Here is a 12,334-nt window from a genome sequence, read left to right as displayed (position 1 = left end):
AGTGCGGCCAGCTCGGACTCGGACATGGAGTACAAACGTCCCTTTGGCAGTGGTACATTGGGCAGAAGGTCCACTGGGCAATCATAGGGCTGATGTGGGGGTAACTGGTCCGCCTCCTTCTCACTGAACACATTCGAGAAGTCCGAGAGTTCAGGAGGTATGGAGACAGCAGGGGTGGTGATGTCCTGGCCAGCACAGATGTGGCGTAAGTGGTCCACGCACTGCAGACTTGGAAAAGAAATGGCGTTCCGCGACCATGCCACCTGAGGATCATGAATCCGAAGCCAAGCCATGCCGAGGACTAATGGGAAATGGAGGTCCGCGGTGACATAAAAGCGGATTGCCTCCTCATGGTCTCCAATGACCAGGCGCAAAGGCTGGCGATCCGCTTTTATGTCACCGTGGACCTCCATTAATGGGTCCTGCAATAAGTTCCCGCCCATCAATAGTCTCGACCCTCATCGGAGGGTCTACCGGAACCAAGGGAGCATCAAAATGAGCCACAAAGACCTGGTCCATAAAGTTAGTCGTGGCCCCCGAATCCACCAGCGCAGTCGCTGAAATCCCTTCCGACTGGTTAGTCAAGAAAACCCGAGTGTCCAAAAGCAAATGCCAAGGGGGCCCAGAGTCAACCTCCGCTAATTCAGGTGGGTGTTTGATACATGTCCGGCCGAGGGTCCCCCCCCAGGTCAGGCCTGCCTTGTTTCCCGATTGATCAGGCCGAGATTCAGGCATAGGCTTGAGTGCCCCCCTTCGCTTTATAGGACAAGAAATAGCAAAATGTCCTGCCCCCCAACAATACAAGCACAAACCTCCTTGGCGTCTCCGCATTTGCTCCTGGGCCATCGGGTGAGGTCTGACCGCTCCCAACTCCATTGGGTCCTCAGCCATTTCCACGACACATTGGGTGACATGGGGCGCTGATTGCGCAGGGCGCTGCGGTACAGATATGGATGGCTGCTCCTGGACGGTGCGACGGGTCTTTCGCCATTGAAGTTGTGCGTCGATGCGCAAGCATTGCACCACCAGAGCATCGAGGGGCGGGGCTGGTTCCACTCGAACTAACTCATCCTGCAGCTCATCTGACAGGCCATCCTGGAAGGCATCCATTAAGGCTGCATCGTTCCAATTGGAATCCAGACATACAAGCCGAAATTCCAAAATAAATTACTGCAGGGGGCGGTTCCCTTGGCGAAGTTCCTTCAGACGCCTGGCTGCCGTCTGCACTCGTATGGGGTCCTCATACATGTGGCGCATATGTTGCCAAAACCCTTGGTAATCCGTTAATAACGGGCTGTTCCGGAGCAACAAAGGTGTGGCCCATCTGGCAGCCGAGCCAGAAAGGAGGCTTATCACAAACCCCACCCGGGCCCAGTCATCTGGGAAATCCTCTGGCCTCATAGCCATAAACAACTGGCACTGTCCCATGAAAGCCGGGAACATCTCAGGCTGCCCAGAAAACTTGTCCATCACAGCCACCGGGCATTTCCGACGGGGAGGGGCAGGAGGAGCAGCATGAGCCTGCAGCAAAGCAATTTGAGCTATTAATTGAGTCACCTGCTGTTGCAGAGCCTGATTTTCATTCTGCAGCTGTTGCTGCTGCTGCTGTTGCTGGTCCATCTTGGGTAAAAGATGGTTTAAGTCTGGTACGGGAGAAAAATGTTCTGTCTCACCTTTCCAAGGAAGATGAAGAGTCCAAAAATCTGACAAATATAGGCATATATATGCCCTCCTCCTCCTGATTAGTCTTAGGCTGTCCCTCTCGGTTATCTGCTGAAACCTGGGGTATTATCAGGGAGGAAGGCATTGCCGAAGAGGAAGGTCCTGGGGAGGAAGGCATTTCCAATTCCTCCTCCTCCTCATCTTCCGAGTCCTCTTCCTCTAACAACGCAGGCTCAGGAATCGGAGCCACAACATATACATATATACACACACATTTAATTATAACAAAAATGTAAATGCTTAATGATAACAAAAAAAACGTTCTGGGCTGGAAGCCTCCCCCCACCTGGCACCTTCCAAAGAGACAGAAGAGTGGGCTCTGTGTGTTTGTGTGTGCAGTTCTTGTGCCTCCCAGCTCTCCGAGGGACCCCGGATATGCATGCGCCAACCAGCTCCTACACCCGGCGGCAGCGGCAACAGCAGTCCACCCCCCAGCACCCGCTGTCAGCTCTTCCCCATTAGTTCTCTAGCTTTGAATTGCTCCCAGCTCTCTCCCTTTCCTCCCCACCGCCCATGTGCAGGCAGGAAAGGGAAACGGAGCCATGCACAGCTCTCCCCTTTTCCAGCCCTTGCTGCCTCTCCCAACATCGAAGCCTTGGAAACGCAGGCAAAGCCACCACAGCGGTAGTGCCCTGAGTTGCTTGCTTCTCCACTACTGCCTCCTCCTCCTCCAGCAACACTTCCTTCTCTGGGTTAGGGCGATTCTTAACTAACCGAGCATGCTAAGACAACTCAGGACACTACTGCTGTGGCGGCTTTGCCTGCATTCGATGTTGGGAGAGGCAGTAAGGGCTGGAAAAGGGGAGAGCTGTACACGGCTCCGTTTCCCTTTCCTGCCTGCACATGGGCGGTGGGGAGGAAAGGGAGAGAGCTGGGAGCAATTCAAAGCTAGAGAACTAATGGGGAAGAGCTGACAGCGGGTGCTGGGGGGTGGACTGCTGTTGCCGCTGCCGCCGGGTGTAGGAGCTGGTTGGCGCATGCATATCCGGGGTCCCTCGGAGAGCTGGGAGGCACAAGAACTGCATGGCCCAGATTAATTGGTTTTGGGGGCCATTTCTTCTGCAGCCCACCAAAAAAATTTCCACGGCCCACCGGTTGGCGACCGCTAGGCTAGAGAGTGATGTCCCTGGCAACCAGGATACATAGACTTTGCTCACATTTAGATCATTAGCTCCACCCAAGCAGAATACAAAATCCAGAATATGGCATTCAACATGGGGCCAAATATCATTGGAAAGATTTTTTTTTTATTATCCTGAAAGACACAAAATTGTGAGTAACTTCTAACTTGGCTGTCTCAGTAATTTATTAAAATCCTTAGGACAAGAATTTTAAGAAATGAAAAATCATTCACTGTGGCTACCTTAATAGGAGTTTTAGATAATGGGATATAAAGTACATTGTTAGCATCTCTACACTATCCTGACCACCCATATGCACTCAAAATTAGCTGACAAAGGGAACATCTAGATAACTAGAAAGAGTGCCTATAAATCACAACCACCCCACATCTAATCCTAGCCTAGTATGTTATTGAACAGACAAGAAGATAGAGCTCTCCACCCTCAGTTCTTCATGTTATATCCCAGACCAGTACTTTCATCCATAATTAAATCCTGGATAACAAAGTTTACCAATAAATGATCTGGCACTGAAGAGTAAAATCTTCAGGTTGGAAGGCTCCTGTCAACTAGTCTGCCTTATCTTCTGTTACCTGCATTGGCCAAATTGCAACCTGTGATATTGCTCCCCACCTAGCCTCTCCAGCTACTTGTCTGTAAACAGAACAAAGTAAGTTCCCTTTAACCCCAAGGCTTCCATAAGGTGTTCCTAAAGTACACTGTATTACTTTAACACTCTTCAGTCTATCATTCTGCAGCTGGATAACTTCAAAGAGTTAAATAATGCAATACTGAAAAAAGTAAAAACTAAGCAACGAGTAGCAACAATGATTGTTTTGCAAATTAAAAGCCTGGGATGTTTTTAAATGCACACCTAGTATTTAAAGAACAGACAGTAGCATCATGCCAGCCTGAGAAAAAGAATTCTATAGTTAGAATTCCATACATGAGAATTCTTTCCAGACACTATCCATTTTGCTTGTAAAAGTATCCAGAAAGTATCCATATAATGATTTTACAACATGGTGCTAGTGTGAAAATAAGATCTCCTTTGGGTATTGGGGCTTCAGCCACATTGGACTATAAAATAGCACAAGCATTTAGACTTCTATATTGCTTTACAGTGTTTTATAGCCCTCTCTAAAGTGTTTACGGCATTGCCCTCAACAATCTGGGTCCTCATTTTACCGACCTCAGAAGGATGGAAGGTTAAGTTAACCTTGAGCCAGTGAGAATTGAACTGCTGGCAGTTGGCAGAACTAGCCTGCAATACTGCATTCTAACCACTGTATGATCATCTTGTAAAAGATTATACATACAGCTATATCTATTACAAATGGACTGATAACGAGTGAGAATATTGTCATACTTGTGGAGGGTACATTCTCTGATTAGTGTATACCAAAAAGCTAACTAGCAGTGTTCTGAACTAACTGAAGTGGCCAGACAGTCATCAGAGGCTGTCACATGCAACAGATTCCAGTAAGCTAATTTGAAGAATAGCTATAAATGGGAACTGAAGCCATACTGTCTCTGTCTAAACAGGAGAAAGCAAGAGGGGATACTCTAGTTTATCTCTTTAGAGTAACAATATCAAACAAGAAATCTGATTTTTAGGGGTTAAAGTGATTTTCTAAGTGAAGAACTGACAACATTTCATGGTTCATATTGCAGCCCACCAGAGTAAAGTTATTGGAAGGTACACAGTTAGAGCAAATCCAAAACTGACCAAGATCAAAGTAAAAAATGATTAGGAAATCCTATTCTCTGCTTCATTTATCATCATTCCAGAAGTTATATTTTTTGTTCTTCTTTAAGAAACAGCAACAGATTCTCAAATGCTTCCTCAATCCATTTTTTTCCTCTTTCAGTTACTCACATACTCAAAATACTTTTTTTCCATATTCATGCACTTGCCTTACAATGAGATTTTCTTCCCTAGTAGACAAGGAAAAAAAGGCTTCACTTTCTTATAACACAGGAGAGCAAAGCTAAGAAGTAGAGGTAAAATTCAATGGCAGCGAGTAGATTAGATACATGCTGAATCTGCCTATGGGTGTATATTGGGTAAAGACTACATATGTGTTTCAACAGGATGTGCATTCAGCTCCAAATAGTTCCACTTCCTGACAAAAAGAACCACCTGTGAATCTTGCCTGAATGTTAAAAAAATTTCAGTACATTTGATACGAAGAGCATCTCATTTCACATTCCTAAGTGACATTAAGCAGAAGTTTCATGTTGCCAGTGCTCAATCAATAAATAAGACAATGTGGAATTTTACAGGACTTGGTAGTATAAATATTACAGAATTGTTCAAAACTCAGCAAGAGCTGCTTCAGCCAAGAATGGAACCACTTATCCACAGTTCAAGTGCGTCTTTACTCAAATACTTTGTTCAGAGAAATAAAATAGTAAATTGTAAATTTGGCTTCAAAGAAAAGTAAGAAAGTGGGCTTGGTTATATCTCTGGTTTTACATGATGGATAGTTTTGAAGCAGACTTGTAGGAGAATAGATAAAAGACTCGCAGCATTACAGACTCACAGATAAAAGACTCACTGCACTTTTTTTTCTGTTTCAGGATGCCAGAGCCAGACTTTAGTGTGAGTGATGTACGACTCTATGTAGGTAATTATGCATTTTTCTTCTGAATTAAACAGGCATGTCAAGATAAAAACTGGTATGTAATTTATGTGTAGAATTTAATTTTAGCAGAACTTTTAAATTGTAAAGTAATCCCTGGTCTTGAAGGGAAAAAAATGAAAAATGTATGTTTTAAAGATTAAGCACCCCTAAATCAGAAGGCCTTGGATAATTATTCTATATCTTATCCTTTATATGCCCTTTATCTCCCCCCACTGCTTTTTAAAAACCATGTTTTATGTGTTCTGCCTCTCTTGAGCTAGACGTTATTACCGGAAATTAATTATCTATTTATCTTATTAATTGGTAGGGAGTCGTAGGATGGTGGATGTCATGGATGTAAACACACAAAGGGATATTGAGATGACCATGTCTCAGTGGGCACGCTACTATGAAACACCAGAGGAAGACCGAGAGAAGCTATACAACGTTATCAGCTTAGAGTTCAGCCATACCCGGCTTGAGAATCTGGTGCAAAGGCCAAATACGGTAAATTTGGTGTTTCTTCTTTCCAGGGACAGTATCATTTAAAAAAAAAACATTGAAGGTCTTTTAAATAAACGAGGGAGTCCATAATATTAACTTGGGTCATGGTTTAAGTCATGGATTCAGGTGATATCTGAATACCCCGTTTCCACGAAAATATGACCTACCCTGAAAGTAAGTCCTAGCTTGATTTTTTTTTACACGTGCGCCCAATATAAGCCCTACCCCCAAAATAAGCCCTAATTAAGATCCCGCCCACTCCAGAGTGCATGGGTAAAAATTAAGTAGGGTGGAGATGGGGGTGGAGCTGCCCGACTACTTACCCTTTGGAAAGTTGTAACCAGGCCTAGCATACCCCAACACCTGCCTTGCCGGCCCATTTATTCAGCAGCCATCAAGGCTAGCAAGGCTTTCCTGAAGGCCTCTCTAGCGGATAACAGCTCCGGATCGATCGGAGCTCTGTTATCCACTACAGAGGCCTTCAGGAAAGCCTTGCCAGCCGCAGAAGTAGTAGTCCCTGAAGGCCTCTGACAGTGAAAAGGAGGCCGCCGGGGGGGGGGACGTATGCAAGAGAGACTAGTCAGTGGATGGCATCCCCCCAAAATAAGACCTGGTGCCTTTTTTGGTGGCAAAAAATTATAAAACAGGGTCTTATTTTGGGGGAAACATGGGAACTTCTACTGAGCTGCCAAAAGCAATAATTATATTATTGCTGAAGCTTCATCACCCAGCATGCATATATTTTAAATTTTGTACTTAAACTATAATAGCAATGAAAAGAGAGAAATAAATGCTGATGGGAACTATCAAGGTTGTCATTGTATGGGAAGGGAGGGGGATAATGTGCTTTTCTCTATTTGTGATCATACACTGCTCAAAAAAATAAAGGGAACACTTAAACAACACAATGTAACTCCAAGTCAGTCACACTCCTGTGAAATCAAACTGTCCACTTAGGTAGCAACACTGATTGACAATCAATTTCACATGCTGTTGTACAAATGGAATAGACAACAGGTGGAAAGCAGAGGCAGTTAGCAAGACATCCCCAAGAAAGGAGTGGTTCTGCAGGTGGTGACCACAGACCACTTCTCAGTTCCTATGCTTTCTGGCCGATGGTTTGGTCACTTTTGAATGCTGGTGGTGCTTTCACTCTAGTGGTAGCATGAGACGGAGTCTACAATCCACACAAGTGGCTCAGGTAGTGCAGCTCATCCAGGATGGCACATCAATGCGAGCTGGAGCAAGAAGGTTTGCTGTGTCTGTCAGCATAGTGTCCAGAGCATGGAGGCGCTACCAGGAGACAGGACAGTACATCAGAAGACATGGAGGAGGCCGTAGGAGGGCAACAACCCAGCATCAAGACAGCTACCTGGGCCTTTGTGCAAGGAGGGACAGGAGGAGCACTGCCAGAGCCCTGCAAAATGACCTCCAGCGGGCCACAAATGTGCATGTGGCTGCTCAAACAGTCAGAAACAGACTCCATGAGGGTGGCATGAGCGCCCGACGTCCACAGGTGGGGGTTGTGCTTACAGCCCAACACCGTGCAGGACGTTTGGCATTTGCCAGAGAACACCAAGATTGGCAAATTCACCACTGTGCTTTTCACAGATGAAAGCAGGTTCACACAGAGCACATGTGACAGACATGACAGGGTCTGGAGACACCGTGGAGAATGTTCTGCTGCCTTCAACATCCTCCAGCATGATTGGTTTGGCAGTGGGTCAGTAATGGTGTGAGGTGGCATTTCTTTAGGGGGCCGCACAGCCCTCCATGTGCTCGCCAGAGGTAGCCTGACTGCCATTAGGTACAGAGATGAGATCCTCAGACCCCTTGAGACCATATGCTGGCGTGGTTGGCGCTGGGTTCCTCCTAATGCACGACAATGCTAGACCTCATGTGGCTGGAGTGTGTCAGCAGTTTCTGCAAGACGAAGGCATTGATGCTATGGACTGGCCCGCCCATTCCCCAGACCTGAATCCAATTGAGCACATCTGGAACATCATGTCTTGCTCCATCCACCAATGCCATGTTGCACCACAGACTGTCCAGGAGCTGGGGGATGCTTTAGTCCAGGTGTGGGAAGAGATCCCTCAGGAGACCATCCGCCTCCTCATCAGGAGCATGCCCAGGCATTGTAGGGAGGTCATACAGGCACGTGGAGGCCACACTACTGAGCCTCATTTTGACTTGTTTTAAGGACATTACATCAAAGTTGGATCAGCCTGTAGTGTTTTTTTCCACTTTAATTTTGAGTGTAACTCCAAATCCAGACTGCCATGGGTTGCTAAATTTGATTTCCATTGATAATTTTTGTGTGATTTTGTTGTCAGCACATTCAACTATGTAATGAACAAAGTATTTAATAAGAATATTTCATTCATTCAGATCTAGGATGCCTTATTTTTGTGTTCCCTTTAATTTTTTGAGCAGTGTAGTATCCTACCCATGATCCTCAATTTCCAGATTGCTGGAAATTCTGGACTCAAGAATGGAGGGATACCCCTAGGTAATGGTTCTTTGCTTTCTAAGGTCTGGACACACCACAGCATAGCAGATATGTATACAGTGCTTTATTGCAGCACACACCTTTCCCAATAATACGCAATTGTTCCCCACCCTTAAACATTTTATAAGCTGATGTTTCCTTGTAATATATTTCCATGTAAGTATATATTTAATACTCAGTCCTCTAATATTTAATACTCAAGTCAAAATAAAAGACCCAAAGTCTTTAAAGTGCCATACAACCTTTGCCTTCTTCCAAAAGTTCTTACATTAACTGGGATAAATGCTGCCTCAGTGTGATTGCTGCTTTTCTGGTTGCTATCAGGCTCCCAGGAAAGCTCCAGGGTCCAGATAGGAATCCTGCTAAGATACGTGGCTCACCTTAGCTTGTAGTCCTGGCAATTGACTGGTAATCCTCTTGACTGCCTGGAAGAGCTGCCAATCTCTCTGTCTGTTTCAGCTTCCCTATCGGCATGTCGTCATCTTATCCCCTGTTATCCTGCACATCACTTCCCTTTGTTGTAGCATTATTTTTTGTAAGCCAAGAGCCTGGGTGGGGTTGTTAGGACGTCTGGATGTTAGGACGTCCTTGAAAACAACAGGGTGTGGCTCACTTATTACAGGCAGCTGGAATACTGCTGGCATTGATGCTTGTGAGTAAAATGGTGGGTGAATAAATGCATGATGGAAGTAGAATGGGAACTGTTTCTGCCTGGCTGCACCTGCTTTGGGTACAATCTCAATGTTTGAGTTTGGGGAACAAGAGCGTGAAGAGGAGCCTTTTACATGGTTGCATGATCCTGTCGGCTTCTCTTTTTCCCCAAGGTTACCATGACCACCTCCTTCCTGTCATTTAAGAAATTAGTTAAGGCCTTCTATTCCATTTGGCTTTTGGAAAATACAGTGGTAAAAATGGTAGTTCCCCTGTATGATCTCTTAGCAATTGTTCTTCATATTGGTATGTTTTATTTTGACTGTATTTTGCTGGGATTTTTAATACGTTTTATGTCTTAACATTTGTTGATTTTAAAAGGTAGGTGATAGTATGATATATGGAGTCTTTGTTGTTTGCTGAGCTTGGTTGTTTGTTTGCATATGTTTTATTATCTGACTAGGTAATATCAGTGCTAGTGAGTATGGCATTTGGTCCTTGTTTATATACACTAGATTTTATGTATTTATTTATTTAAATAAATCTTAAACAACTCTTTAACAACCATCAAACCTGTAAATAATCCTAAACAGGAAACAGTAAAGCAATACCATGTGCCATAGTCATCCCCTTTGGGATGCCCCACAACAAGATAAACTACCCTCCTTCCATGCCCTCTACCCATATAATCCCAGCCACCTCAGTCAAAAGCCAAGTCTTAACAGCCTTCCAAAAAGCTTGAAGGGTGGAGACCTGGCAAACCACAAGTGGGACAATGTTCCACAAGGTAGGTCAGCCATGGAAAAGTCATGCTTCCAAAGTACTGTTAGATGGCAACATTTTAAGGAGAGGACTAGGAGCATACTCACTCTCTCTGATCTTGTGGGATGGATGGATAGGCTTAGGCAGTCCCACAAATAACCAGATCCCATGCCATGTAGGGTGTTAAAGATGATAACCAGCACTGTGAATTGCATCCAGAAGAAAACTGGGAACAAAGTAAAAATGTATTTCTAGGCATTACTGTAAATATAATTCTTAAAACAACCAAAAAACCCTCACCATATAAAAAATAATATATTGTCCCTATAGGAAATTATTCATATTAAAATAAAATCTATGATAAGTTGTGATTGAAAGCTTGCAGTATGTGTGGCATTAATTACATTTATGTGTATGAGAAATCAATCTGTACTTAAATATAAGCATTAATTCTGATTCCTTCAGCAAGCCAGTTTGATCTAAATGTTAAAGTTCCAGGTTAGAAATGAGGAGGCTGTGCATTCTAGTCCTGCCTTAGGCATCTAGATGTAGCTGGATGACTTTGGGCCAGTGATTCCCTCTCAGCCCACAACATCAGGCAACAAGCCAATCAGTCAATTCCTGTTGCAGCCAATGGGTCAGCATTTGATTGGTTCAAAATGTGGATCCTCTACCTAAAGGAAAAATGCTTGGAAGAAGAAAAAAACCTGATCCTTTCACTAGCAATTCTAAAGTATATTAAGTCCATTTGACTTCCAGTGAATTGGTGATGTATGAGATTGCACATATGTGTGCTACAAAAGATAATTTTAAATTTTATTCCATAAATATTGGATAGGTGGTTTGTTTGTTTTTTAATTGAAGCACACAGCATCAGTATCAGCTGGGGTTTGACCAGCTAAACTTACTGCAGCATGCCAATAACAAAAAAATGTAAACTAATGATAGAATTCCAAGTATCTTATCTCACAAAACTCATTTCACTTTGTCCCAACTGCAGTAAAAGCAGCCAGTTAGTAAAGCTGAGAATACTTACTGCAGAAGGATGGAAGACTGATTACAAACATGAGTAAGAGGGTTGTTATTATTATTTAAATACATAAAATGGCCCTTACAAAAGGTGACTATTGTTGACTAGGATCACAAACTGGAGTAATATAAGATTATAACGAGTGAGAAAGCCAAGCCAAGATTACAGGTTTTTTTCCTCCAGCAAGACTCTCACCTGACTCTCCTTTAGACAATGGCTGAGTTACCCCAAATGAAGGCCCTAGGGCTGTGATGGCGAACCTATGGCACGTGTGACACAGGTGGCACGCAGAGCTATTTGTGCGGGCACGCAATCCCCAGCCAAACTGACCTGCACTGCACATAAGCACACCTCCCAGCTGATTTACGGCCTGTTTGAGGCCGTTTTCGCCCTCCCAGAGGCTCGAGGGAAGCCTCTGCAGCCTCGGGAGGCCAAAAAATGGGCCTTCCGGAAGTGCTGAAACAGGTTTTCAGCCTCCCAAGGTTCTAGAGACTTCCCTAGAGCCTCCAGGAGGGTGAAAACTGCCTCCCCTGGGCTCCAGAGGCCCTCCAAAGGCTGAAAATGGGTACTTCCAGTAATTCCGGAAGGGCCATTTTTTGGTCTCCCGAGGCTGCAGAGGCTTCCTTCGAGCCTGCGGGAGGGCGAAAACGGCCTCAAACGGGCCAAAAATCAGCTGGGAGGTGCATACATGTGCAGTGCAGGTAAGGGGGCGGGGTGAGGTGTTGTGCACACATGGGCAAGAGGGGGGGGCACATTGCATTGTTGGTGCCGGCACATGCACCCTATCATGTGCCCATGCACTTTCAGCACACCACAACAAAAAGGTTCGCCATCGCTGCCCTATGGTGAAGTCATTTCATGACTGGTCATTAGGGCCTTGCTGCATGTTTACAGGAGAGCCAATTGAAACTAGAGTAAATCCAGCCAAAGAATTTGCCTCATGAATCAACAGCCTTTTATATCGACAACATTCCCATAAAGAGGAACTGGACTATGCTGGGAGGTGAAGAGACTGCACTCCGCCATCCCACCCACATCCTATATGCTTCATCCTGCATCCCTGACGACCCAAGTTGACTTTTGTCACTGAAATGGCAGGGATAGGGAAGTGCAAGGCGGCAGGAGCAGCAGACTTGGCAGAGTGCAGCACAGATAAAAGGACAAAAATGTGGGGGGAGGTAGGTAGGTGGAAGGAATAAAGAAGAGCTGAGTGCTACAGTGAAGGAAAAAAATTGAAATCTAATGACAGCAGTTCTGGACTAAAGACTGCAATGGGACTACCAAAACTGCCAACATTAAGCAGTGCAATCATGTGACATTTCCCATAATGACTGCATCACTTAACAACAGAAATTCCAATTAGGGACTTTATGTAAGGACTACTTCTAAAGATATTATCTTTTTTTTA

General features: G+C 44.7%; 1 protein-coding gene and 1 long non-coding RNA gene across 3 annotated transcripts in view; one reads left to right on the top strand and one right to left on the bottom strand.

Moving 5' to 3' along the window:
* KDM2A (lysine demethylase 2A) overlaps positions 1–12,334 on the top strand; it is a 72,168-nt gene that overhangs the window by 32,328 nt on the left and 27,506 nt on the right. For both annotated transcript variants that reach the window (XM_026719627.2, XM_026719628.2), the window contains exons 6-7: positions 5,427–5,473; positions 5,799–5,977. In XM_026719627.2, the coding sequence (XP_026575412.1) occupies positions 5,427–5,473; positions 5,799–5,977 (226 nt within the window). The remainder of the gene's footprint in view (positions 1–5,426; positions 5,474–5,798; positions 5,978–12,334) is intronic.
* Positions 1–12,334, bottom strand: part of LOC148128042 (uncharacterized) — a 33,147-nt gene that overhangs the window by 7,275 nt on the left and 13,538 nt on the right. The window contains exon 5 of the long non-coding RNA XR_015740851.1: positions 10,004–10,122. This is a non-coding gene — a long non-coding RNA (uncharacterized LOC148128042). The remainder of the gene's footprint in view (positions 1–10,003; positions 10,123–12,334) is intronic.

This window comes from Pseudonaja textilis, chromosome 1 (assembly GCF_049901715.1).
Source record: "Pseudonaja textilis isolate UNSWEBS1 chromosome 1, rPseTex1.2, whole genome shotgun sequence".
NCBI lineage: Eukaryota > Metazoa > Chordata > Lepidosauria > Squamata > Elapidae > Pseudonaja > Pseudonaja textilis.
The sequence above is the reverse complement of the archived record's forward strand: the minus strand, read 5'-3'. Positions and strand labels throughout refer to the sequence as shown.